The sequence below is a fragment of the Columba livia genome, chromosome 9 (assembly GCF_036013475.1).
Source record: "Columba livia isolate bColLiv1 breed racing homer chromosome 9, bColLiv1.pat.W.v2, whole genome shotgun sequence".
NCBI lineage: Eukaryota > Metazoa > Chordata > Aves > Columbiformes > Columbidae > Columba > Columba livia.
In genome coordinates this window covers 1295045-1319958 of record NC_088610.1, presented here as the reverse complement: position 1 = coordinate 1319958, position 24914 = coordinate 1295045, and the positions used below count along the sequence as shown (strand labels likewise).

At 47.0% G+C, this 24914-nt stretch overlaps 3 protein-coding genes across 7 annotated transcripts in view; 1 reads left to right on the top strand and 2 right to left on the bottom strand.

Annotated features, from left to right (window-relative positions):
• TIPARP (TCDD inducible poly(ADP-ribose) polymerase) overlaps positions 1 to 3293 on the bottom strand; it is a 36354-nt gene extending 33061 nt beyond the window's left edge. For 2 of the 4 annotated variants that reach the window (XM_065073383.1, XM_065073384.1), the window contains exon 1: positions 3139 to 3293. The gene's annotated coding sequence lies outside the window, so the exon portion shown is untranslated. Of the gene's footprint in view, positions 1 to 1801; positions 2112 to 3138 lie in introns of all 4 variants that reach the window. The other 2 variants (XM_065073385.1, XM_065073386.1) reach the window with 2 other exon arrangements.
• A 6-nt stretch (positions 3294 to 3299) lies between these two features.
• SSR3 (signal sequence receptor subunit 3) lies at positions 3300 to 6369 on the top strand. The gene is made up of 5 exons (XM_065073389.1): positions 3300 to 3500; positions 4159 to 4285; positions 4672 to 4770; positions 5092 to 5223; positions 5883 to 6369. The coding sequence occupies exons 1-5, from the start codon at positions 3362 to 3364 to the stop codon at positions 5947 to 5949; spliced, it is 564 nt and encodes a 187-aa protein (XP_064929461.1). The 5' UTR covers positions 3300 to 3361; the 3' UTR covers positions 5950 to 6369.
• Positions 6370 to 8396: 2027 nt separating this feature from the next.
• Positions 8397 to 24914, bottom strand: part of KCNAB1 (potassium voltage-gated channel subfamily A regulatory beta subunit 1) — a 61891-nt gene continuing 45373 nt past the window's right edge. Inside the window, exons 4-14 of one of the 2 annotated variants that reach the window (XM_005507174.4) lie at positions 24303 to 24382; positions 23492 to 23536; positions 22331 to 22375; positions 21534 to 21577; positions 18075 to 18161; positions 13774 to 13859; positions 13513 to 13633; positions 13148 to 13242; positions 11669 to 11789; positions 10418 to 10506; positions 8397 to 9815 (exon numbers count right to left, since the gene is read on the bottom strand). In XM_005507174.4, coding sequence (XP_005507231.2) covers positions 9726 to 9815; positions 10418 to 10506; positions 11669 to 11789; positions 13148 to 13242; positions 13513 to 13633; positions 13774 to 13859; positions 18075 to 18161; positions 21534 to 21577; positions 22331 to 22375; positions 23492 to 23536; positions 24303 to 24382 — 903 coding nt within the window. In that variant the 3' untranslated portion in view covers positions 8397 to 9725. 2 annotated transcript variants of the gene reach the window in all.

Sequence of the window (24914 nt, the reverse complement as noted above, 5' to 3'; positions counted from 1 at the left end):
TAACTTAGGGACTCATTAGGGTTTGGTTTTCTTCTAAGATAGTCACATTAATGAAAACCATTCTTAGATCTTGGAACATTAAGATACAGATTCGCACAGAAGATGACAAATAAAACTTTGCTAAATATCAGGCTTATTTACTGTTAATCACCTGATTCTATCTATCTTCCAATCCAACACAAATGTGGTACTTCACACAGACAAGTGGCAACAATAAAATCGACCAAACAAATCCTGCTGGGAAACATCACCGCCCTTATGTAAAATTTTAAGCTTGGTCCAGCTTAGATATTTGGAAAAAAAGAGAAAGCAGTGAAGATAATCTTTGTATTTCCAGAATATTTATCACTGCTGCTGTGTTGTAGAAGGAAATGTGTTAAGAAACGTACTTGGGTAAGTTACAGAGACAACAGCATCAATATCTCTATTTCCAGAAGAACTTCTGCTTTTGGGTCATGGGCCCATTGTTCCTCTGATTTTAAAGCCTCATGTTCTCAACGGCTCCTGAATGAGGATTCTGACAGGATTCAGTCAGCACAATGCAGATTTAAGCACTTAAACAGAAACTTGAATTGTTTTGACAGAAACCGGTGGCCCAATTCGCTTTTGGGGAAGCAACGTTGACATACTTAGAGTGAAGATGAAGCTCTGGTGACAGTTTTGTTGTAAGCAATGTTCTGCTTAAAGCTACGGTTTGCCAGTGCCAGGATTTTTAAAAAAGCAAAGTGCTCGTTTGTTTTTTCAAGGAAATCTTTTGTCATCTCACCACCTAAAACAATGTCATACTTCATCTAAATGCAGAGACAGATGGCCACCAGGCAGAAAAGAGTCCTTCCCATGTAAACCCAAATGAAGAACAAAAAGTAAGACTTAATCACTTTCCACCACAAAATTATCCAGATAAGAGAAGAAAAAAATCTGTGCAAGAACAAAATCAATCACTACATCTGAATCTTAATGTTAAACTTAATCTTTCCCATTATTTCCAACTACTTTATACAACTCCAACCATGTTCTTTAAAAAGGAAATTCTTATGACTGGTAACATTGATCAAGTAGTGACGTTATCTATCACACATTTTGTTCTAACGTTTTATACACATTAAACAAAACTGATCTCTGCTGCTGTGGACACACTCCTCAGGACACACTGCGGAATGCAAACAGCATTTGTCACCAGCCAGAAACCACTGAAGTCATTTGAGAACAGGTTAATATAACCCAGAGACGCAGGGCACATGGGACAGAGACATTAGAAGGAAGAGGTTTCATGTAACAGATACTCATAAAAAAAGAAATGAATCAGCAAAAGTCAGGCAATTTTGCAAATCCAGAGAAATACAGGCGTGCAGCTTGAAGTGCTTAAAGATCCTGAAATAACAGTCCACTACAACATCTCTGGTGACCTCAAGAATTAATGAAGTAATTTTGTCTGTGGAAAAAGAGTCAGTTTCCTTATTAATTTTAAACAATTTTCAATTTTGTTTTGGTTTGTGGCTTTTTGTGCATTTGTTTTGTTGTTTGTTTTGGGGTTTTTTTCTTTTTTTTTTTTTTTTTTTTTTGTGTGTGTGTTTTTGTTTGGGGTTTTGTTTATTTCTGGGGTTTTTTGTTTTTGTTGTTTTTTTTTTTTTTTTTCACAATATAAGACAGCCACAGAAATATTTAGAGAGAGAGGAAACACAGCTCAAATAATATAATCTGATTAGGTGTGGGAGCCATCACCAACTGCCCACCAGCATTAGAAACATCTACAAAGGCCAACACCAAAGGTAATATCTAAGCAGAGAAAAACTGTAGATACCAGTAAACTGCAGCACCAGGGAGACAGACACCACCGGCTGATCACAAATCCCATCACTGGGGGGTGACCGCAGCATCGCTCCTGAGTGTGGGTGCAATGAGGAGCCTGACAGCGTTCAAGAAGAGACTGGACAACGTCCTCAGACACACGGTGTGAACTGTGGGGGTGTCCTGTGCAGGGACAGGAGCTGGACTTGATGATCCTGGTGGGTCCCTTCCAGCTCAGAACATTCTGTGATTCTGACAGTGCCCAGAGCTCCTGCGCTTCATCCCACAGGCTGACGTGCCAGTTAAAGCAGCCAGGAATCCCGCTGCAGCCGTATTGCCGAGGCAAGGAAGGACTCGTTAGCAAACCTGTAGATAATATAACCCTCCCCATATGACCCTGCTGGCACACTGTGTTCAGTGCACCTTGAATCGTGAAAATCCACCCTCGCTTTGGTCTCAGAAATATATGACAAGGTCAAAAGGCAGAGTCCTGCTGCATTTAAATGTTTTATAGATCTCTATCATAATGAATTACCATTTTTAAGCATATAACTTCATTTCCAGCTAGCGTTTCCTCATTGCCTGTGTCTCATTTTCTTTTCTCACAAGCAAAGAATTTTAGTAACTAGGGGTAAATAAGTAGGAAGAACGACTTTGATTAAATTTTAAAGAGATACACGCTTTGTTAAGTAAAATTTCCTCAAAAATGTTACAAATATTAATTAAAAAAGTGCAGTCCTAAGAGTCACACAGCCCTATGGTCACCCCAGGACATGGGGCAATGTCCCTGGAGGGGGTGACATCGGGGACCTCTCCGCACTTTCAAGCACGACACTATGATTAATGCCCCGAATTCCTGTGCTATCGCCCCAAACTGCAGATGGACCGTTAAAAAAAACTGCATGACACGGTAAAAGACACTGGCCCAGGCTGCCCAGGGGGTTGTGGAGTCTCCTTCTGTGCAGACATTCCAACCCGCCTGGACACCTTCCTGTGTAACCTCATCTGGGTGTTCCTGCTCCATGGGGGATTGCACTGGATGAGCTTTCCAGGGCCCTTCAACCCCTGACATTCTGTGACCCACTTTGGCTTCACAAACCTGGGGGGGTTGGGGGTGTTTAAGGAACATTTCTGAAAGTGAAAACAACACAGAAATGCTTCAAAAAAGCGTAATTAGACTTGAACGTATTCTAAAAAGCATAAAATAAAGACACGGCAGCAATTACGCGGATTCTGTGGGAGGTGGAGTTCGGATTTTTTTCCAGATAAGAACAATCTGAGGGGAAACGGGCCGATTCCTCGCGGTGCTTCGCTCCTTCCCCCGTCAAACCGGCTCCCCCGGGTACTCACTTGCCTCAAGCACCGGCTCCCGCAGCCGGCGGGCTCCCCCAAGGCGGGGAGCGGGCGGGCTCCGCATCGGGGCAGGCGAAGAACCGGCGAAACCGAACCTGCGACCGAGGCGGGGAACGAATCCCCATCACGGCGGGAAGCGCTGAGGGAGGAGGTGCCCCGGAAGTGCAGCGACCGGAAGTGCCGGTCATCGCGCTGACGGTGCCGTGTCCCGGTTCCCGCCATGGCTCCCAAGGGCGGCCCCGGCGGGCGGCAGCAGTCGGAGGAGGATCTGCTGCTGCAGGACTTCAGCCGCAACCTCTCCGCCAAGTCCTCCGCGCTCTTCTTCGGCAACGCCTTCATCGTCTCCGCCATCCCCATCTGTGAGCGGCGGGGGGGCCTGGCGGGGCGGGGGAGGTGACGGGGCCTGAGGGGACGGCGGGGCCTAGGGGGGACAGCAGGCCCTGGGGGAGAGGTGACAGATCCTCAGGGGGGTCATCAGGCCCTGAGAGGGGGTGGCAGATCCTGAATGGGACGTCAGGCCCTGGAGACAACATCAAGCCCCAGGGGGGAGCATGAGCCCCCCCAGCCCGCCCCTGGCTCCGGGCCCTCAGCGGGTCCCCGTGCCGGCCTTGCCCAAGGCCTGACCGGCTTTGAGCCGGTATTATTTAGGCTCTGTCTGCCTTAGATCCAGCTTTGAGGCCGATCCCGCTCATAAGAGCGTTCTGTAAAGATGACGTGTCAGCACCGGCTCCTACGACGTGGCTCACGAAGCCCCTTTCAGCCAAAAGCAAAGCCGATCTCTCAGTTCAAAAATACTTTTCAATGCAGTTCGGAGACTCCCCCCAAGTGATTTTGCAGGAACTGGTCTGGCAGTGCTGAATTCACAGAATTACAGAATGTCAGGGATTGGAAGTGACCTCGAAAGATCATCCAGTCCAGTCCCCCTGAATTCCAGAGCTAGTGGTGTGCGTAGGACTCCCGTGGGGCCATTTGGAGAGGAAAACCGCTCAAAATGTCCTTTTTTTTTATTATTTTAAGGGCTTTATTGGCGGATATGGCACATGGATCTTGTTCAGTCTGCAGTCCTGTACAGCGTAATGACCCTCATCAGCACCTATCTGGTGGCTTTTGCCTATAAGAACGTCAAGTTTGTTCTGAAACACAAGTAAGTTGGGTGGCTGTTTGACGTAGAATTTATTATTAAGTAATTTAACAAAACCAGCATTTACAACATTTTTTTTTTTAATGAATAAAAATGTCTGAAATGTTACTCCAAAACCTGTTTTACACAGAAGCATCTCTCTTGTAATTGCAGACTAGAGTAGCCTTGTCAGCTCAGAGGGCGATAAAATTGCAAAGCTACCTTTGTTCTCAGCGGGTATTGCCACAGATTGTATTTGACCAATACTTTTAGTAATTAGATTATTACTTGTTGCCCTTTCAACTTGGCAGATCTGTTGAGTGAAGTGTTATTCTTCACCGTAAACTTGGCTTCCTATAATCCCAGGGTTTTTTCTGATAATTTCTCAGCTTCAATGGTGTTTCTTACAGAGTGGCCCAGAAAAGAGAAGACGCTGTTTCCAAAGAAGTTACTCGCAAGCTGTCTGAGGCAGACAATAGGAAGATGTCTCGCAAGGAGAAGGATGAAAGGTAATTCCCTTTTTCTCTCGGTTTTTGCAGTACTGCCTGCTACCTTTGCGGCTCGAGGTAGGATATTTGGGTCTGTTGCTTGGCCGTTGTTTTTGTCAGTGTTCTGGTAAGTGGAAGCTGTACTGTCAGCTCTTTGTTCACCTGTAAAACCTTTTGGAAGCAAGTGATCAGTGAAAGTTCACAAACATTGAAACCTTGATCAATAAGGCCCTATAAGGCAGCGTCTCAGTCCTTGAGCTGCAAAGCAAAACAACTTATTGGATAGCCCAGCATATGCGTTGATTTAAATGTGCCTGAAATAACGTCTCTGCTTGTTCCTAGAATCCTGTGGAAGAAAAATGAAGTTGCAGATTACGAAGCAACAACTTTTTCCATCTTCTACAACAACACTCTCTTTCTGGTCTTGGTCATCATCGCTTCGTTTTTTGTGCTGAAGAACTTCAACCCCACCGTGTATCCTTCATTGCACGCTTGGGACAACCAGAGCCCTGCTTGTCATTAGCAGCAACGTTTGCGTGTGGGTTGTGAGATGCCTCTTGATACGTGCAGTTCACTGGAGCACCTCGGCTTAGAAACACTGCAACATAGTCGAGAATACAAAGAAAATCTCCCAATCATGTGAAAGTTTTAAGGATATTACTTGGGCAATATGCAGAAATTCTTGTGGCTTTACCACCTCAGCTGTACATGTGGAATGAGGTGGCAGCTCGTGTTCTTACAGAAACACGGGTGTTAGTTGCCAGGTGCTCTTATGTTAAAGGATTGTTTAATGTCAATAGCTCCACAGGTAAAATTTTATGTTCCTTAAGTAGGTAAGTACTGCCAATCAAGGCTACGTATGTTAATTAAAGATCTGTGGTATTTAACAGTATTTTTAACTAGTTTTAAGAAAACAGGCTAAACTTTATGGGTGACTTAGTCTTAGTTTTGAAGTTAAGTACCTTTCAGCATCCTGCTGACTGTGACCTGGATTTTGAGTTGAGATGCAATGTGAAGACTCCTACAGATAAAGACCATTTCAATCCCTTTTTTTTCATAAAACTTCTGCTAAATGTTCTGTACAAAAGAAAGGGAATTTTTACAAATATGTATCCTTAACCTTTTCCCTGCAGAAACTACATTCTTTCTATAAGCGCCTCATCCGGACTGATCGCTCTGCTCTCCACAGGATCCAAGTAGACAAAATACCCCACAGTCGTTTATTTCTATGAGAGGGCTCAACTGCCGTACAACAGTTTAAGGGTGGAATAGAAGTATGGTTTTTTTATAGGGTGGTTGATTAAGGGTGGGGGGGAGGGTTTGAATCCAAAATAATTGAATTATATTTACTTTGGGTGTCTTTACATGGTATTATTCAATAACTTAATCAATTTTTTTACTTAGCAAGGAAAGGGAAGGGAGTGGGTCAGTGGTACCACAGTCAGACACCCCCCCCTGCAGGGACGGCCGCTCTGCCAAGCTCTGCCCAAAGCCTGCAGCAGCATTCCCCCGTGAATTTGGTGACTGAGCCAAACTTTCTGACCATAACAAGTGACAAACCACCATTTATCATTGTAACTTGACAAGTTTTAATAAAAAGGAGCCTCTTTTGTCATTTAATTCCTTGTCTTTCCATTTTTTTTAATGGGTGTTTTTGTGTGGAAGTTCGTCAACTGTTTCTGCTTCTAAAAGGGAGTGGTCTTCTCCAAGTCAGCATCTGTGTTGTTTTTATTGAAGATACTCATTTTTCATAACGGGAGTTACGACAAAACCTGAAACTCCTAGAAAAAAAACGCTTTTGAAATGGTTTGAATATACTGGGGTGAGGGTTGGGTTTTTTCCCATTCACCTTGAAGTCAGATTAAATAATAAACCTGCCAGTTTTCCTGGCACAGCTTAACAAAAATGCTTTAACTGGCTTTTTATGATGACAATCCTCCTCCCTTTTTTTGGTGCTATCAATAAAACCGGTGCGTTTAATGCTGAACTCTGCTGCTGTTAATGGAATTCTGGTGCAGAAGTTACAGGTATTACCCTTACAGACCTGGAAGACTGAACGGGAGAAAGTAAAAGCTTATAATCAGATTTAATTTAACAAGTACTTTGCTAATCTTTACTTTGATAAGATTCATATTTATATAAAATATAGTAAAACGAAGATTCTGAAGGGCAGGAGACAGCATGAAAATTCCGGGGGGTTTGGTGCCCTTTGCAGCTGCCATTGAAATTTCTGGTCAGTCATTTAACACTCTTCCCGTCAACTTGTTTTCCCTGAAAATATATTCATTTTTCCTTATTACTTCTGCCTGCCTAGTCGCTACTGCAAGGAGACTTTCCTGCCTTGCATCATTTTACTTTCCTTTCCCTGTCATTTATTACAGAGGATATAATTAGTAGGTATTTGAGTGTAAGTATTTAGCACAGGTAAAACAAATTTCTATGGAACTTCTGTAAATGGTCAGAACCAAACAGGAGGCCGAGCTGGCGGCTCTGCAAGCAACAGGACTTGAACGTCATCATTCTGCTGCTCACTGGTAAATTCAGACCTGTGAATTTGAGGTTAATCCTCATTTTACCTGCCAGCGTCAGTTGGGATCAGCGGCTTTTGGAAACCAGCAGGTGTCTTTTCCAAGAAATCTGCCACCCAGAGAAAAGCGATTTGAAGCGGCGCTTTCTTCTTCATCACTGGCGCTTTGCTGAGTATTTTTATTACCAGTTTTTCATCTTACCTTGGGATTTTAGCATCGACAGTTGCTGGGAAACAGCAGAATTTTTCTGGTGATAGAATTTGCAGCATTGACAGCCTGAAACAAAAGCGAGTGGGTGCGTTGTTTTCTCCATGTCTTTCCTGCAGAAAAGCACTGGGGGGGTGGTTGTTTTTTTCTAAATTTCATTTTATTTTTGCTTGCCTTTGAGGTTGGTTTTTTCCTTTACAATCCTCACTACAAGCTGCACCTGGGTTCTTCAGTATAACACTGAAGCTCAGCCTAAGGTTAAGCTGCTGCTTGGCATCCCCTTGTCCTCAGTACTAGGCAAGCTGACTTTTAAGCTTTTGCTCTAAGGGGCAATGCCATCACGCTTTCAATTAGAAAAATAAAAGGTTGGGGAATTAATATATTTGTAATACATTGCTGGATTCCCATGTATCTGGGAAGAGAGAACATTAAATTGTACCTCCAGAGGTGAGAAAAGGAGCGGGTCTGCCACTGGGAAAAATAACTGAACTGTTAAAATAATAAAGCTTTTAACTGTATAATGGTCAAAGCCTTTGTGCTGCCCGGGAAGTGGATTTTAAAATACTTTAATGGTTAATTTTCACAGCTAATAGTGCAACGCTGGGGGACGTGGCCCAGAGAAGCGCGGTGGGATTTCAGTGAGCTCGCAGGAGAACGTTCACATTGTGTTCACTACAGACCAAAGTGTTCTATGCGACCGATGTCTGCCCGAGGATTCCAGCTCCCGCAAGTACAAATCCCAGCCCTTTCCCCCCGGCCATACCCGCTCCAAGGTCATTGTCACTCACCCGACTCAGGCACAGCTGCACATTAGTCTTTCCCTGTGAAAAAATACATAATCCACTTTCAACACAAACTGTTGCCATTTCAAAACCAGTCTTGCTATTAGTAACGGGTCTCTTAAGTATTAAATTAGATGCACAAAATGCTTTTATTGTGTCCAAGCAGAAGTCAAGGTCAGACTGCATTTCTGGATATACATTCATTTACACAGACCAGAGCTGGTTGGGTTAAATACAGAAGACAGCTCGCTATGGGTATCTGCTGCCGTGGCGGCTGCAGATAGCCCGCAGTGCTGGGGATACACGGGTCCCACAAATACTGTACACGGCCGTGCCCAACGCACGCGATGCCACACAAGTTAGAAATCGTTACCGAAATCATGGGTGCGCTTTACAATGCAAACTCGTGGCAAACATGACATGGTTCTTGAGATGGGCAAATGAATATATGGATGCTGACTACCAACTCCCATACAGAGATGAAATCCTCACCAAAAAAAACCCCTACCTGTTTAAAATATGTCTTAAAAATACTACAGATTTACTTATGCCTGATTCCACAACAAGTTAACGCAAATTCAACCTTCCACCAAGGTACGTACCTGATTTTTTTCTGGTATTTGTCAGCAACTATGTATTATATATAAGTGTCTATATCCTTAAAAGCTTATTAATATTGAAATTTGCGATAGCCATGTGTACAAGCACACAGAAGTAGAGGCAGGTTTCTATAGGTGCAAAACCCGGTGTTTATCATGGCTTCCTTGGTTTAAGGTTTATGTAGAATTAGTATTTTGCAGACAGCTGTTGTTTTAATCAACCTGACATGCGTTTGGGTTTTCTAATGGTGCTCGTCTGGCTTGTACTCAGGAATAGGAGCACTACACAGCTGAAATAATTGTACAGCGAGGAGCTGAGCTATCTAATTTCTAACTAATTCTCTGTCTTCAATCCTTTATTGACCTACAAACAAAATCTAAAGCATATTTTCAGCATAAAAAAAGAAAACAGAAGATTTGAGCTTGCCCCTTCTATCTGTTAACCTGAAGAAACTTCGTAGCTGAGATTTCCCATATGTGGTTTTATTAAAACCTTAAGTTGTATCTGGCTTTTCTTCATTGAAAAAATAGATCTGTACATCCTTCTTTAATTACCAAGTACCTGAAGGTTATAAATTTTTCTCTTTTTTTGCTTTACAAGTGTTTTTCACAGCACAAGCATGAGGTGCTAAGAGTAAAGTAAAAATTAATGACTCCAGTCGAAGGTAAGAAAATACAAGATTATTCTTGCTTAGAAGAGAGAGAGAGAGATCAACTGTGCTTTTCAATTTCACTGCAGAGTGTTAGCGACAGCGCACGTCCCGGGGCCGGTGACGGGCACGGAGCAGCGAGCCGCTGGGCAATCCATGGCCGGGACCCGGGCGCGCTCGGCCGTCGGTCCGGGGAGCTCATGCAGCACGTTATGACCTGTAGTCCTTCTTGCTGTAGGGCTTGTTTCCCAGGATATTATCTATCTCGTTCACAACATGGGAAGTCATCTTTGGAAGGACCTGGGGGTGGAAGAAAACTTGGTGGTTAAGCAAGCTTCCCTTAAAGGCTTTTCCAAATTTCAATCTAGATTTTTATCAGATAACGTTTCCTCTGGGTTTTGATGTGACAGATATTTAAACATTCATTTAATATCTTTCTCCCTTAGAGGAAACGCTACTGCGGCATCTTTACCCAGTGAGAGAACCACAGAGGTGCTCCTGAATGTTATGCACACAATATTGCTCAGCTGCAGGGGAATGCGAGCTGGTGGAAGAACAGAGCAAGCTCTTGTGAAAAGCAACAGAGAATTATTAAGGTGGGTGCAAGTGACACGTGAATATATCCCAACATGTCCTGGCATCGTGTCCTTGGCTTTTCCACCCACTGCCACCACCCTCTTGTTGCTGGGTGCCGCTACAACCACCACGAACGGTGGTGACACACTGTAAGTTTCCCTAATTAATGTGCATAACTAGAACATGTCTGAAAGAAAATACAAAGTTTTAGGAGTCTATGAAGAGAATGGAGGTGCCAGTGTCAAGGCGGACTGGTGTCACCACGGGTGCTGGGCAGGAGCTGTCCCCACCCCTGCTGAGGTGCCACCGCCACCTCCTGCACTTGCCTGAATGGCTCCCAGGTTCTCAATCAGCTGCTCGGGGTTGGAAGATCCCAGAAGGACGGAGCTCACCCCCTCGTTCCTCAGGCACCAAGCTGGGAACAAAGTCACAAGAGGGTCAGGAACGTGGGTGTCACCACACAGCATTACCCCAGGTCCTAATGTCTGTCAGGGCTTCCAGCTCTGTTTGAAAATTAATGACATTATTTGTCTCAACTTTCACTTTATTCCCCCAGCACCACCAGGAGGAAGAAACACTGGTCAGATAACAGCCAGCATAGCAGATTTTCCAGCTTCCCACCCTACCCAGGTCCCTGGCACTTGTCTGAATTGTTTGGTTTGGTTTGTCCCCGTCACAAATCACAGGGATTCACTACTTGGCTATTTCAACCGGTGGTCGTTTTTGCAACAGATAGGTCAGGTATTTTTCAACCTTGGCTCTCAGCAGCACGAAGAATTATTAATCAAACAAAAAGCAAACACAAACCCCATCTCTTTTTAAATAGTAGCATTCTCTTGTGTCCATCACCCAATTCATGGCTTCGGCTGGAGAGGGAGCCCTGATGATCGCTCAAGATACACCAGCCCTCCTGTCAGTCCAAGCCTGATGATGGCAACAATCTTATTTTAAGTGATTTTTAACATCACTGCTCAAAAAAATACGGACCCCACTTTATTTTTGTGTGAATATAATGGAGCAGGGGTTATCTCATGTCCTACAGGGGGTTTCGGAGTGGAATAGAATATTTCAGTTTGAAGGGACCTGTGACAATCATCTAACCCAAGTGCCTGACCATTTTAGGGATGACCCAAAGTTACAGCATTTGTTGTGTTGTTCTTTTGCTGTGTTCCCTGGCACACGTTAGTCGTCTCCTCATGAAGAGCTGCACCACCTGCCCTTAGTCTTTCCATGTTTCTGGCATTTTGTTCCATAACCCCTGACAGCAAATAATCATCGAAGTGTTTTAAATAATAAACAGATCTATAGTACTGCAAAGACATAGCCATCCTTTGTCCTATTTGAAAGACAACGCATCTTTTTCTGCATCACCATTTACCTGCCCGTTGCTGACACTTAAACAACAGGATCACCAAGAGCACCTGTTGCTTTAGGCCTTGTACAAGATTTCACCTGCGCTCATCTTGGCAAAAACCACCCTGTTTGGTGTTGCCCTTTGTATCACGAGGACGTGAGCGAGGTGGGGTGTTGGTGACAGCAGTGAAGGGGTGGTGACACCTGTCCCCGTGGTCACCTACCCACGGCCAGCTGAGGCAGCGTGCAACCCAGGCGCTCGGCGATGGGTGACAGGTCCTTCAGCTTCCCCTGCTGCTTCCTCCCCTCCTCGCTGATGATCTTCTCCTTCAGCCACTGGTAGCACTGGAATTAAATTAAATAGAAAATTTCAGGCAATCAGAAACAGCTCTTAAAAAGTCTCATCCAACCCAGGAGGTAACTGAGGCTGCATAACACGATGCTTTGTGACCCAAAGCAACCATAACAGAACCAGGATTTCTCCTGGGAGAGTCCATGTCTGCATCTCTCTGGCTTCATTCAACTGATGGGCCCAGCTGGAACCCCTTCAGTTTTATCTTTGAACCACTGGATCCCATCAGAGTGGAAAAAAAAGTGAATTATTAGCTGACTTGAGAAGATTTGACACCGAGCCCCCAAAAAACTGTGAGAGAACATCTGATCTTGTTCAAGATTCACCATTCAAGATTTAAAAAACAATTAAGTGAGGCTGAGATTTCAGTTCTCCCAGCTCCAGATTTGAAACTTGATTCTACTTCATTCTCATCAATTAATTTGGATCCATCTCTGCAATACTAGCTTCTTAGCTAGCTTTTGTCAAATTATCATTTATTTTATTTTTGTAAAAACAAAAACCAAACCACAGATGTAATGGAGTACCACGTTTGAAAATGCTGCCTTTTGTAAGTTAGTCAGTGTAAATGGCATTTTTCTTCTAAAAAGCATCAAGCTGAGCAACAGCCAGCAAAGGGCCATACATTGCTCTGCTGGCACCTCAGGCAGCATTGGCTTTTGCCCATGAGCTGATACAGAACCTCAAATACCATTTTGGTGGGGTATTTTTTCCCCAAATCCATGGCATTGTAATGCTGTATGGTTTTTCAAACCATTAAATCAGCAAACCATAGAATCATTTTGGTTGGAAAGGAACTTTAAAGATCACAGAATCCAACCGTTCCCCCAGCCCCATGTCCTGAGAACCTCATCTCCATCTGTCCAACCCTCCAGGGCTGGTGACTCCAGCACTGCCCTGGGCAGCCTGTTCCAATGCCCCACAGCCCTTTGGAGAAGAAATTGTTCTCAAGATTCAATTTATAAGTCTGTTTTACCTACATCAGAGCTTTTGAAGTCACAGCAGCTGTATTGATCACCCAGGAGCATCAAATGCAACAGAAACCCCAGGCTTGTGCCTCCTCATTAACAATGTCCGGGCAACGAGAGGGTGACAATTTCACCCTTCTGCCAACCCCCTGGCCTGGTTGCCATTGTGTGCTGCCCCACAACCAGCTCACGTCACTGGGGAGCCTTCAACATCTTCATAACCCAGATTCTCCCACATGGTTGCCAGAGAAACCGAGCTCATCTACCAACACAGCGGCACCCAGCCCATCCTTCTCATGAGAGATCTCTCCTCCTTTTGTTATTCTCCTGCTCTCACAACAACAACACATCTACTTTTCTTGAACACACAACCAAAAATATACCTTGAGTGCAGCCCTTGAGGTTTCGGGGACCCCGTTGCCGTATTTCCCTGAGATGATCCCACAGGCCAGCGGGGACCACGTCATCGCTCCCACCCCTGCCAAAAAGAGAGATTTTAGGAAATCGGGAGAAAGTATTGTACCAAAAATAGGACTTCCGTATACAAAAAATGAAAGCAAAACAACTGCAGCTTGTTTGTGTTGCTGTTGGTAGAGACGTTCAGTTGGTGTCCGCCGGGAAGATGCTCCCGATGCCCTGAAGGGCATCGGGAGCATCTTCCCGGCGGACACCAACTGCATTTTTCATCCCAAACCAACCTGCTCTGTATTTCTGCTAATGGAACAGCCCACAGCAGCCTCAGTCTTACCTATTTTATGATACAATTCCGGCAGCTGAACCTCCACTTTCTCTCTTTGGAAAAGATGGTATTCAGCTTGCTCGCAGACGGGCGGTATCATGTTGAACTGCCTGGCTACGGAGTAAGCTTCCTGCAGGAGAGAAATCAGGCACCCAAACCCACTAGATCAGCCTGGAACTGGAGTTACCAAGTGTCAACACTTCCCCAAAAAAGAACCAAAACCAACCAAACAATAAGAATAACATTTTAAAAGCAAAAAGCCAACTTTACCATGATCTCCATAGCGCTCCAGCGCGACGTTCCCCAGTACATGGCCATGCCTTGATTTATTACGTGTGTCATTGCTCGGACAATTTCTAAAGAAGGGAGGAAAAAAGAGTATGAGACGTGCACAGTGGCCAATGTTTTAGCATCAAACCCTCCCAAAGCCACCTCTAAATGTCAATTATGCTATCAAGCCCGAGCAGCTTTGCATTAAACACCAGTTTTGCTGTGGTCTCTTGCTCCAGCACAGATGACAAAGCATTGACAGTGGGAATGTAAAGACATTCATCCTGCAGTTTAAAACTTGCTTTTAACAGCTACCTACTGCCCACCACTGCCTCCTGAGAATATCTCTTTTAAAATTTAAACACCAGAGGGCAGCACAGTTGAAAAATAAACTAAAAGATAAATTTAGTTTAAAATCTGTTTACTAAAAGCATATGTTTGATCCTGCTGCTTTTTATGAGGAATATTAGGATGCAAAATGCAGAGCAGCTCCTTATCACGTGAGTCCCACGGTCCTCGTTTTCCTTTGGGAAGGTGAAGCCCGTGAGGCTACATGTGCTGGGACGGGATCTTTGATTTCCACCATCAGACCTGTGCTGAGCTCGTGGGGACAAATCTCATCAGAAACTTCAGTTTGCAAGAGAAATAAGTCTTATGTCCCTCGTGGTTGCCCAGAGGGTTACAGAGCCTGGTAGGATACCTCGCTAGTGCTAGAAAGAACACAGAATAAGAAAATAGAAAAAGAAGAAATTCAATTGGGAGGAACCGATGCTTGGCAGCTACACTGGGAATTTCTGACCCAACCCATGGTGACCCAGTCGTGGTGGGATGCAGGGCAGGGGGAGAACCCCGCTGTTCATCACATCCCTTGGTGACTCTGTCACCTGGACAATGACACAGGCATCACCGTCTCGAGATCCAGAGACTTTTACATCATCAGGGTTCTTGTCTTCTTTATGAGGAAAAGAAAAAGCAAAGTATCTTGGCCAAGGGGAGACAACAGTGCCAATGTTGGCGTTGTTGTGAGGTGGCTCCTGCCAGCAGCGATGAGCAGCTGAAGGTGACGAAGTCTCCATTTATCACCTTGATACAAGGGACGCTGTCCCTGTTGCTCCAACCTCCTGCCTCCCCACCAAAAAGGGACATTTCCTCTGGAGGAGGAAATGGGTTGGAGGAGATTTTTCCCCAGATATTGTGTTCTATTTTTCTTTTTCCTTCTGCTTCATTTTTGCCATTTCTCCCACCTCAACTCCTTTCAAGAAAAGCTGTTCTTGTTTAGCTCCCCAGGGCACGGTGATGGAAGGTCTGTGAGGAGCACACGCCTGGACCACTCCATCAGCCACACGGATCATAGAGTCATTTAGGTTGAAAAAGACCTTTAAAGCCATTGAGTCCAACTGTAAATGGATGGCACATATGGCATCATTTAAGAAGGGGAGATTTTTAAAATAAATTTAAATAAATGTTTTACAACCCAGTAAACAGCTTCCAGCAGCATAATATTTTTGAAGCAGCTTAAAGTTCCCTGATAGGAACCCTGTTACCTTTTCTCCCTGTGTGCCAGGGCTGTGTGCACCTGGTCCCTGGCACAGTGACAAAGGGGTGTCACCAGGGGACCCCAGGACCCTCATTCCCCACAGCTGGAGCTGGAAAAGTCACTCAACACAAATAAAAGCCTCTCTGGTGGCACAGCTGGGGGATCAGATCTGCAGCCGGACTAGCGAGGCACAAAACTTGCTGAAATTCAGGCAGGAAGCACAGATCCTCCCGTCACCCACGTCCCCATGTCCCCGTGCCAGGGGACCACATGGTGGCAGAGCCAGGACAGGATCATTTGTGGATGTGGGACCCCAGTGAGGACAGCCCCAATCAGGGACAAGGAGGGACACTGCGGTCCTGGCCAGGGTGGTGCAAAGAGCTTTGTGTGGGGTGCTCATCTCCAGCCGTTCCCTGAAGCTCATATTGCATTGCTTTTCTCATGAAAAGCTTTTTTAATTTGCTCTGAGACTTTAGAGAAAGGTAAATGCATTTCAGATTTTTAGATTAAGCGAGTGCTGCCTGCTGCTCTGGGGACCAGAGTCACCTGCAATAAAGAAATCCGTAATAAGTGCTCATCTTTTATTAGTTCTCTGTTATCCACGTCTCCAGAGGCAGCCTGAGCCCAGGGAGCGGGAACTGATTCTGCTCTGGCTGGGAGGGACCAGAGGAGTATTCCTAAATACGGATCCATTGCCTGCTGATCACAGAACCATTTTGTTTGGAAGAGACCCTCAAGTGCACCAAGTCCAACTGTTCCCCCACCCCTGGCACTGCCCCATGTCCCTGAGAACCTCATGTCCATCTGTCCAAGCCTCCAGGGATGGTGACTCCAGCACTGCCCTGGGCAGCCTGTTCCAATGCCCCACAGCCCTTTGGGGAAGAAACTGTTCCTAATATCCAGTCTAAACCTGCCCTGGCACAACTCGTGTCTGTGATGCCCACAGACACGCACATCACAGCACACAGGACTCCGAGCGAGAGCAGAGCAACCTCACCCGCCTGTTTTCTTCAGAAGAAAACAAAATGAACATTCAACGTTTATCCTTTGATTTATTTGGTTGTACCTTAGCACATACAACTGCTTTGTCTCCTCGAGCAACACCCTCGGTGTTGGCATGAGAAGGGGACGTTTTAAGGTCCCTCCAGGGGCAGCGGCACTTTGCTGGTGGGAAAAGCGCGGGGACACGAGGGGATGGGGCGGGATCGTGTGTCTCGGAGGCAGCGCAGCGCTCGCCGCGTGTGCCAGATCGAGCACACAGAACCGACAGATGGTCCAACAGATGCTCGGGGATGGAAGCGGCTTAGTAGGTGAACCATAAAAAAAGCACGAAGTACACCGAAAGAATCAACACCGCACCATTCATAATAAAAATGTCCCTTTTTTCACCCTGCTCAAGCATCTCACTGAGTGCCACAGTTGATACCTCATGGCCAAGCTCCAGCAGTATCTGCAGCATCTTAAAAGCTGTAAAAGCCCGAGATCAGCTGCACCGCGCGGGAAATCTCTCCAGCACCGCCTCGTTAGGTGACAAGTGACTGAGCAGAGAGATCATTCCTTTCTCCAAGATACACGTCGTGTTCCTCGACCTCATCAGCTCCTACAAAATCTGCACCGGCCCCAAAATCCCAGCCCAGCTACCTGGACCCACAGCCACTGGCACGGCGCAGCCGGGAAGGTGACACTGCCGTCCCCCGGGGCCATGCCGGGTCGTTAGGAAAAGAGGTTTCACGATGGCTGAAAGTCAAACCAGGAGCTTCGGAGGGGCCTGTCAAGCTCCAGGTTTGTTTGATTTCCCTGTCCTCATCCCTGACAGCTCCTGCAGCCGGCAAGTCTTTCTGCTTGCTATTTTTTATTTAGCTGTGAAGCTAATCTGTTGCCACGGTGTGAATGGGTGCGTTAACTCCCCTAGGAGAAGAGAAGGAATTGGAACAGGTGCCCATTAAATAGGGCACTAACCCCAAAATATATTGCTGGTCCTGGATAACTGAGCTACACAGCCGTGCTACCAAACCCGCATTTACGGGTATCAGTAATTACGAAATGTAATTAAAGTGCACAGAGAATCACAGATCTTGAAGGTTCTAAAAGTTGCTCCCTGAATTATTTAACAAGAACCATTCCCCGCCAGGACCAAAGAGCAGCTGTGGCTGCTCTCTGTGCTGGGGGACCCCACTGTGTCCTGGGGGTCACGTCCTCGTGTGTCCCCTTGACTGAGCCCACTAGGGACTGAGCTCACGCTGCTCATCACACACTTGGGGCAGCGAACCTTAAAGCTGGCCAATTATTTCTTGTTTCTGACCACACATTGGGTCTCAGCCCTGGTTTTAGCTCCAGGAGAAATGTGCTATGCAGGCAGCCCAGGGGATGGGGACAAGGACGGGGACAGCAGCACTGGCACACTGTGCCATCTAGAGCTGACCACATCAGGGTGGGGATATACAGGTTCCACCTGACACAAAGAGACCTGCCTTAAACACAAACACGCATTCACTTTATCTGAAGGAATCAGGAAAAGGAAATAAAAAACCAAAGAATGTTAAAGCCACCACTGGGACATAAAAGTTCAATTTCCTTCCAAGAGATACAAATTCATTCCATTGAAGTGTAAATATATAGGGCTCCAGGGTATCGCAAATGAGATATTTCATATGTAAGCTGAATATTTAATAAAAAAATCATTTTTCATTTCCTACCATCGTCAGTCTAAGCCTGTAAGCCAGGATCAGCCGCATTCAAATCTTTAATTCAGGCTTGCACTAACCTTCCATGGGGGTATTATTGTCTGGCCGGTTTGCGAAGACCACGTCCACGTACTCCAGCTGCAGCCGCTGCAGAGATGCCTTGAGCCCTGGGGACAGCACAGCAGAGACAAGGGCGCACGGTCAGAGCAGGCAGAGCCCACAGCTACAGAACCGCGTTCGGAATAACAGAGCTCATTATATTTATGTACATATCTACTATATATACACACAACCGCAGAGAAGGATAGCGCAGCACGTTGCCCCACATTGAGGCAGCAATGCTAACAAAGCAGCAGTTTGGCTGCATGCAGGGTTCCTCCCCTTCCACCAGAGTGTTTTTTAATTTACTTCTTTAATGAAGCTGAGATTCAGATGGGAACCAACACCGGTCAGCAAGCGCACCCGCGGCAGCTGCCAGGGACACACTTCAGGCTCCGCTGCTGTTTGGAGTTAATTTAATCTCAATTATATCATCACCTCTGTGCTGTCCCACCCAAAAAAGCCCTGTACCAGGGGAACCTTCCCAAAACACCAGCCTGGAGGGGAGCCTGAGGGTGTTATAGGGAGCAGATAAAGCACCAGGGAGGGTTTTAGCCCCTCTGCAGGGTACACAAGCCATGCAGAAAGTTCTGCAGCTGCAGTGCAGGACTGGCCGGGCTGCAGCAGCTTCTCCAGGACGAGCTGATGGGAAACGACATCAAAAGCCTACAGATATATATATATATATATATATGTGTGCGTGAGAGAGAAAGAAGGACTTCTAACACTTATTTTCTCTGAATCTTCCCAGGAACAAAATGTTTTTATGAATGTTCATGAAGAATGAGCCAAAATAGAGCAGTCTGAAAATGTTCTCTGAATTCTGGGATGAAAAACATGGCCATTTTTGCCAAATGTATTTATAGAAAATAGCTAACATTGACCTTAACGTTGTTTGCTATGTGTTCTGTGAAGTTATTTCAACTGCTGCCCGTATTTTTCTATCGTTCAATGCAGTAGCTGCACAAGAAGTGGCACGTGGATGGGTTGGGGCTGCAAGGGATGAGGCTGCAGCTTCCCCAGCACCTCTGGGTCCAGTGTCACCAGCAGCTGGGATGTCACCTCCTGGGGTTATTCCAATGGAAGTGCAATAAAATGCTGCTAAAAAAGAACAAAACTTTCTCCAGCATTGCCTTAATATAGAAGTCATAGAATAGCTTGGGTCGGAAGGGACCTTCAAAGGTCATCTGGTCCCCCACCTCTGCAGGGACATCTTCAACTTGCAAATACTAAATAATGAGCCTTTGCAGGATAATCCCAGACCTGTGAGCTGGTTGTTACGAGGCAAACCCAACCCTGCTCCAGTGATCCTCGTTGTCATGGAGAAATAGGTCCTTTGAGATAGAAAATGAGCAAATTTGCACCCAGGGAGGAGGCTTGTCCTGCTCGCCCTGTTTGCTGCTGCCCACGTTCATCCCACCTCACCCCCTTGGGACAGTATTAGCCGGGGTGTGATATCCCATGCCAGGAGTGGATAATATTAGGATAGTAATAATATCTTCCATATAATCTATGTTTTAATATATACAGAATAAATCTTGGTTGTTGCAAGTTGTGGCAAATAGGTCTAGTGATAAAAGATGCAAAAGGCCAAATGCAATTTGCAGCTGCCATTTCTGGTGGGCAAACCTGACTTTTTGCAGACAGATGCTCCCTTCTGCTAAGCAAAGACCAAAGGTTACCTCCTGCCCAGTCAGCAGTGTGGACCACGAACCCCTATGCCATCCAACCACCGACACCGCAGCACACCGGTCCTATAGATGGGACAAGGGGTGATGGTTTTAAACTGAAGGAGGGAGATTCAGGCTGGACATGAGGAAGGAATTGTTGCCCTGAGGGTGGTGAGAGCCTGGCCCTGGTTGGCCAGAGAGGTGGTGGATGAATCATCCCTGGAGACATCCCAGGCCAGGCTGGACGGGGCTCTGAGCAACCTGAGCTGGTGAAGATGTCCCTGCTCACGGCACTGGATGAGCTGGGAAGGTCCCTTCAACCCAAACCTTTCTATGCTTCTATGATTCCATGACATAGATGAGCCTGAATTGCCCTTTTCTAACCTGTCTTGGCAGCTTAACCAACCACCACTGTAAATAATTAGGGTTTATGTCATAAATCAAAGGGGAAGTTAATTAACTGAGGGCACACAGTGCAATACAGAGAATCCCTTTTTGCTGCTGCAGCCCACACGGGGTGCTGGGTTCGGAAGGGGGCTATTCTCCTCTGGGTTCCCTGGCTGGCATCAGCACTGCTGGACACCCCCAGCAACTCCCTTCCACACCTTTACACCACTTTTCTCCAAACTCAGGCTTTATGTAGAAGGCAGACCCTGGTCCCTGTGCTGCTGGCTGCTTTTCTGGGTCTGGGACCTGCTTGTGACCCAGAGTCCTCTTGAGGGGTCTGCTCCAGGCCAGGCTGGCACCCCTCGCTGGGACAAGGTCACAGCTGACACTGCTGATCCTTAATATGACAGAAACGTGTCTCTGTGTGGGTGCTGCTCTATTTGTGTCCTGCACATGGAATCCTGTGGAAGTCCTAATTATGCCCATGGTCACTGTGCCTGGGGTCTGACCCCAACAGCCCTCCAGATAGAGCCAGATCAGGTGAAACACTCATCCGCGTAGAAAAGTGTACGTGCTCTTGTTCCCTCTCTACAATACCACAGCCAAGAGAATAAAAAAAGCAATGAGAAGGAAGGTGAGGAGAGTGTTAGACCCAGCAGAGACCTGGCTGAATAAATCCCGACAGAGGAGTAAGGTTGTGCATAAGGCAAGGGCATTGCTCAGAGGGATGCAGGACTGGAGACAAAGAGCCAGCCGAGGGAACGTACCCTAAAATCCATCACCTGAGAAGCAGCAGCACTGAGAGCCGAGCACAACCCCCACCGGCAGCGCGGCTGACGGACCTGGCTCCCCTCCAGCCACTATTTCTGCCGCCTGACATCATGTTCTGCATCCTCACCCCTCCCTGCTCCACCGAGGGAGCCCCACGGCCACCTCTGCTGAGTGTGGCCACACGCTGCCACCAACTGTCCTCCGGGAAAGAGCCACCAGTGTAGATGTACCCCCTGTATATATCAGCAGAGCAGCTCAAGTCCAGTCGAGCCTTCCCGCTGTGGGGACAACAGCCCATCCTGCCGTGGCAGCAAGGATCGGGCCCATTCTCGAGGACAACAGTGCAAGAAGCCGCTGGGATCCCCCCGCGAGGCAGCAGGCGATGTAACCCTGATTGCGGCGGGGAAGCGATAACTCTGCAAGGGATGCGCATGCAGCTGGCCAAGGCGCTTGCTTAATATAGCAAAAATAACCAAAATGTTATTGCAGCGCAGAGGTGCAGTGGAGAAGGCTCTTTGTGTGCAATGACTTCGCTCACACTTTTTGAGAAAAAACAGAATAATCCTTTGATGTATTTTAGGCACGGCCAGACCACCCTACCCCAACACGTACCTTCGATGATGTGCTTTCTCGAAAGCCCCCGTTCCGTTTCAGCTCTGCAAAGGAAAAAACAGGCACATAGCTGTTAGAGGTCTCAAACACTAACAATCGGGGAGCAATAATTTTGTATTCTGGACTCAACATCCCCAAAATGAAGTTAGAGCTCATACAACCCTGCAGCGCTTGGGTTCCCAGTCTCAAGGACAACAGCATCTGGGCTGAACAACACTGCTGTTCACATGGTACCAGCCTTGATTTGGATATTGCCTGACCCATCCCCACCGTTCACATATAAACTAGACTCAGAGACAACTCACAGCTTCATGATTTTTCATTGTGACTGATTTTGTCTGGGTCTCCAACACACCCGTTGGATCCCGAGCCTGCTGTGCACAACCAGGCACAACAGACCCACCTCACCAAAACGTGGGGCAGGGTCTTAGTTACACCCTGGCTCTCCCAGGGAAGCAGAGGGCTGTGTTGCACCTCAGCTTCCATACACCATTAAATAACTCCAGTGAAATGGGGGAAAAATAATTATCATCATTTGTATGCCATCTCTGATGAAAAGGTCCCAGAGACCAGCTTGCGGCCACCTTCATGGTTTGCTTGGGTTCAGACATTCCAGCAGATTTGAAAAAAATCCACATTGACACTCTGCTCTGAGGCCAAAACCCACCGCTCGGTGGAAATGAGCTGAAGGAAGGCACAGGGGCCAGAAAGCAAAGCTGATTCCATCTCGGTACCCAGCCGGGGAAAGGGAGCAGCACCCAGCAGCAGACCCCATCACCAGTCACCAGGACACTTACTTGCCACCCCAGTACAGTTTCGTTGTTATGACCAGACTGGACCTCCTGCCAATGGAACAGAAAAATCATTATTGTTAAAAACACAGAAAGGATAACTTGAGAAAGCAAGCGGGATGCTGCCCATGGGCAAGCGGCAGCTCTGGCTCCGGCAGCTGTGTCGGGTTCTGCAGCCCCAGCTGTCCATACATCCTACAACCCTTTTGACAGCAGGTCTAGAGGCCAGGTCTCCTCCCACGCTCAGGTCTGCCGGCCGTAGGCTCCTATCTGGAAACTGAAGCTAATTCCAGTGAAGTGACCAAAACAAGATGTATATTTTTAATTACGGAGTAAGCAGTCTCCAGAGCCCTCTACCAAGGGCTCCAGTGCTGTTCCCTCCTGGTACCCAAGACAAGTGCTTCTTGTTATCATCCAGTATTCCTGGAGTTATTAAAACCCCAAGAGTGATACAGTCACTGAATTAAACTATAAATTCCAACATGGTATTAAATTAAAGATTTATCATTTGCAAACTACCTTGCTGCATAACTATATGTGTACAACGCAATTTTTCCAGCTTTTGCGAGACTCAATTCGTTTTTCTTCCAGTTTCCAGAATATTCCTTACTGAATAATCATGCCCCTAACACAGGGGATACTGATTTTGGTGAAAGCGCTGCTAGGACTCACTCTTCAATTGAAAGCTGGATATAGCACACACGGGAGGTCTTTAAAGATTATGTAAATGCTCTTAAAACTCCACAACATATGCTAATGTGCATCACTTAAATCAGGTATTATCTCCTACCAGGCTACCCAAGATGAAGGCCCATCACAGCTTTGCATGGTTAATGCGCGGTCTCACGCACACAGATAAGGATGCCGGCACACAAATCATGTCTCTCAAAACACCGTGCACGGGGAAGATGATGAGTCTGCTCCGGAGCAGCGCTGACTGCTGTGCATGGCAGTGATGCCTCACGCAGGAGTCGGGGCAGCACTGCAGGCTGGTGTGCTCTCCCCAAATAAACAGGAGAGCGTTTTGATTTGGCCCGTGAAAGGTCTGCCTGCTCCATGCATGGTCCTCACACCCACCAGCTCCCGCTCCAGCATCCCCCTGCATGAAAAACCAGGAGGATTCTCATTTCCCCGGGGTCCCGCTGGTTTGGGGGGGCAGCACCATACCTCCAGCCCTTCTTCTTGAGGATGTTTCCCAGGATGACCTCAGCCCTGCCAGAGAGAGAGAGCCTGTGTAAGGGGACAGGATGGTGCTGGGTACCAGGTTCACCATTGCAGCTGCCATCTGCGCCAGCTCCCCTGGATGACACCAGCCTGCACTGTTCTCAGCTCTGCCCTCCCTTCCATGGGGGTCAGTGACCCAGCACCAGCTGGGACAGCATGGCCACGCAGCCCAGTCCCAGTCCTCTCCATGCACACAAAGCATCTTATCCACCCACCACACTGGGAACAGTCCTGACCCCCTGCCCTAAGTCTGCTTGAGCATGCTCTGGGGTGGCAGAGTCACTTTGTCCCCACAGCAGGGATATGATGTCCCAGTTCACCTTCTACACTGAATAGAAAGCCGTATAAATCAGCCAAAGCCAAACACATTATGGATGGATATATTTTCCCCAGTCCAGCAGTGCCACTAAGAGCATTAGCTCTGCTGCAGCGGAGTGGTTCCCGTGCCAGGAGCTGTCCCTGCCACAGCCCATCCATCACCGCCAAGATACACACCGACTTCTCATTTAGTCAGGACATTTTTCTCCCTGTGCCAACGGCAAGTGGCACAAGTGACACATTTCAGGCTTCCGCTGGGTGCAAGGGGGGTTGGTTTTCAATTATAGGTCTTTATTTTTTTTTTTAAGAGCGCTCCAAAACCAAAGGTTTTTCTGTGTTGCCTCAGGGAGACGGGGGATTCCCCAGCACCACCAGAGTCCCATCCATGGCAGTGACACACGGATGACAGGGCAGGCAGGGGGACCCCAGCACTCACTTGCCGGCCGCGTACACCTCGGCTGTGTCGAAGAGGTTGACGCCGCTCTCGTAGGCGATTGTCATCAGCTGCTCAGCCACCTTGGGGAAGCAAAGATGGACACATGGAGGGTGACAGTCCCATCCCCACCAGCTCATCCTACACAGGGAAAAGCCCCTGAAGATGCAGCAAAGGGGCTTCAGAGGGGGCTGAGCATCCCCTGCCCAGGGGTGAGACCCTTTGCCAGGGGATCTGTGGGTCTGTGTGCTGGCCCGAGAAGCACCAAAACACAGATTCCCCTTGACTCATCCTGGCAGGAATTAATCTGTTCTCATAGGAAAGTCCTGGGCTTTCTAATAGGAAAGCAGCCAAGAATTTAATAGGGTTATAGAAGATACTCTGCAAATCTGCGGAGTTTAATACAGAAAGGATATATCCATGGTAAGAGTTTAATTTTCTTTTTGCTACCTGCCAGGCTGTCCTGCAGCTCTCCAGCGTATTTCACAACGGATTTAAACAGCTGAAGGTCGTTTCATGTGATCCCCACCAGGAGTCCCTGGGGGACTCTGCACCCAGAGGGACGTGCAGCCCGGTGCGGGGACAGGTACCCGGGGGGGACAGGTACCCGGGGGG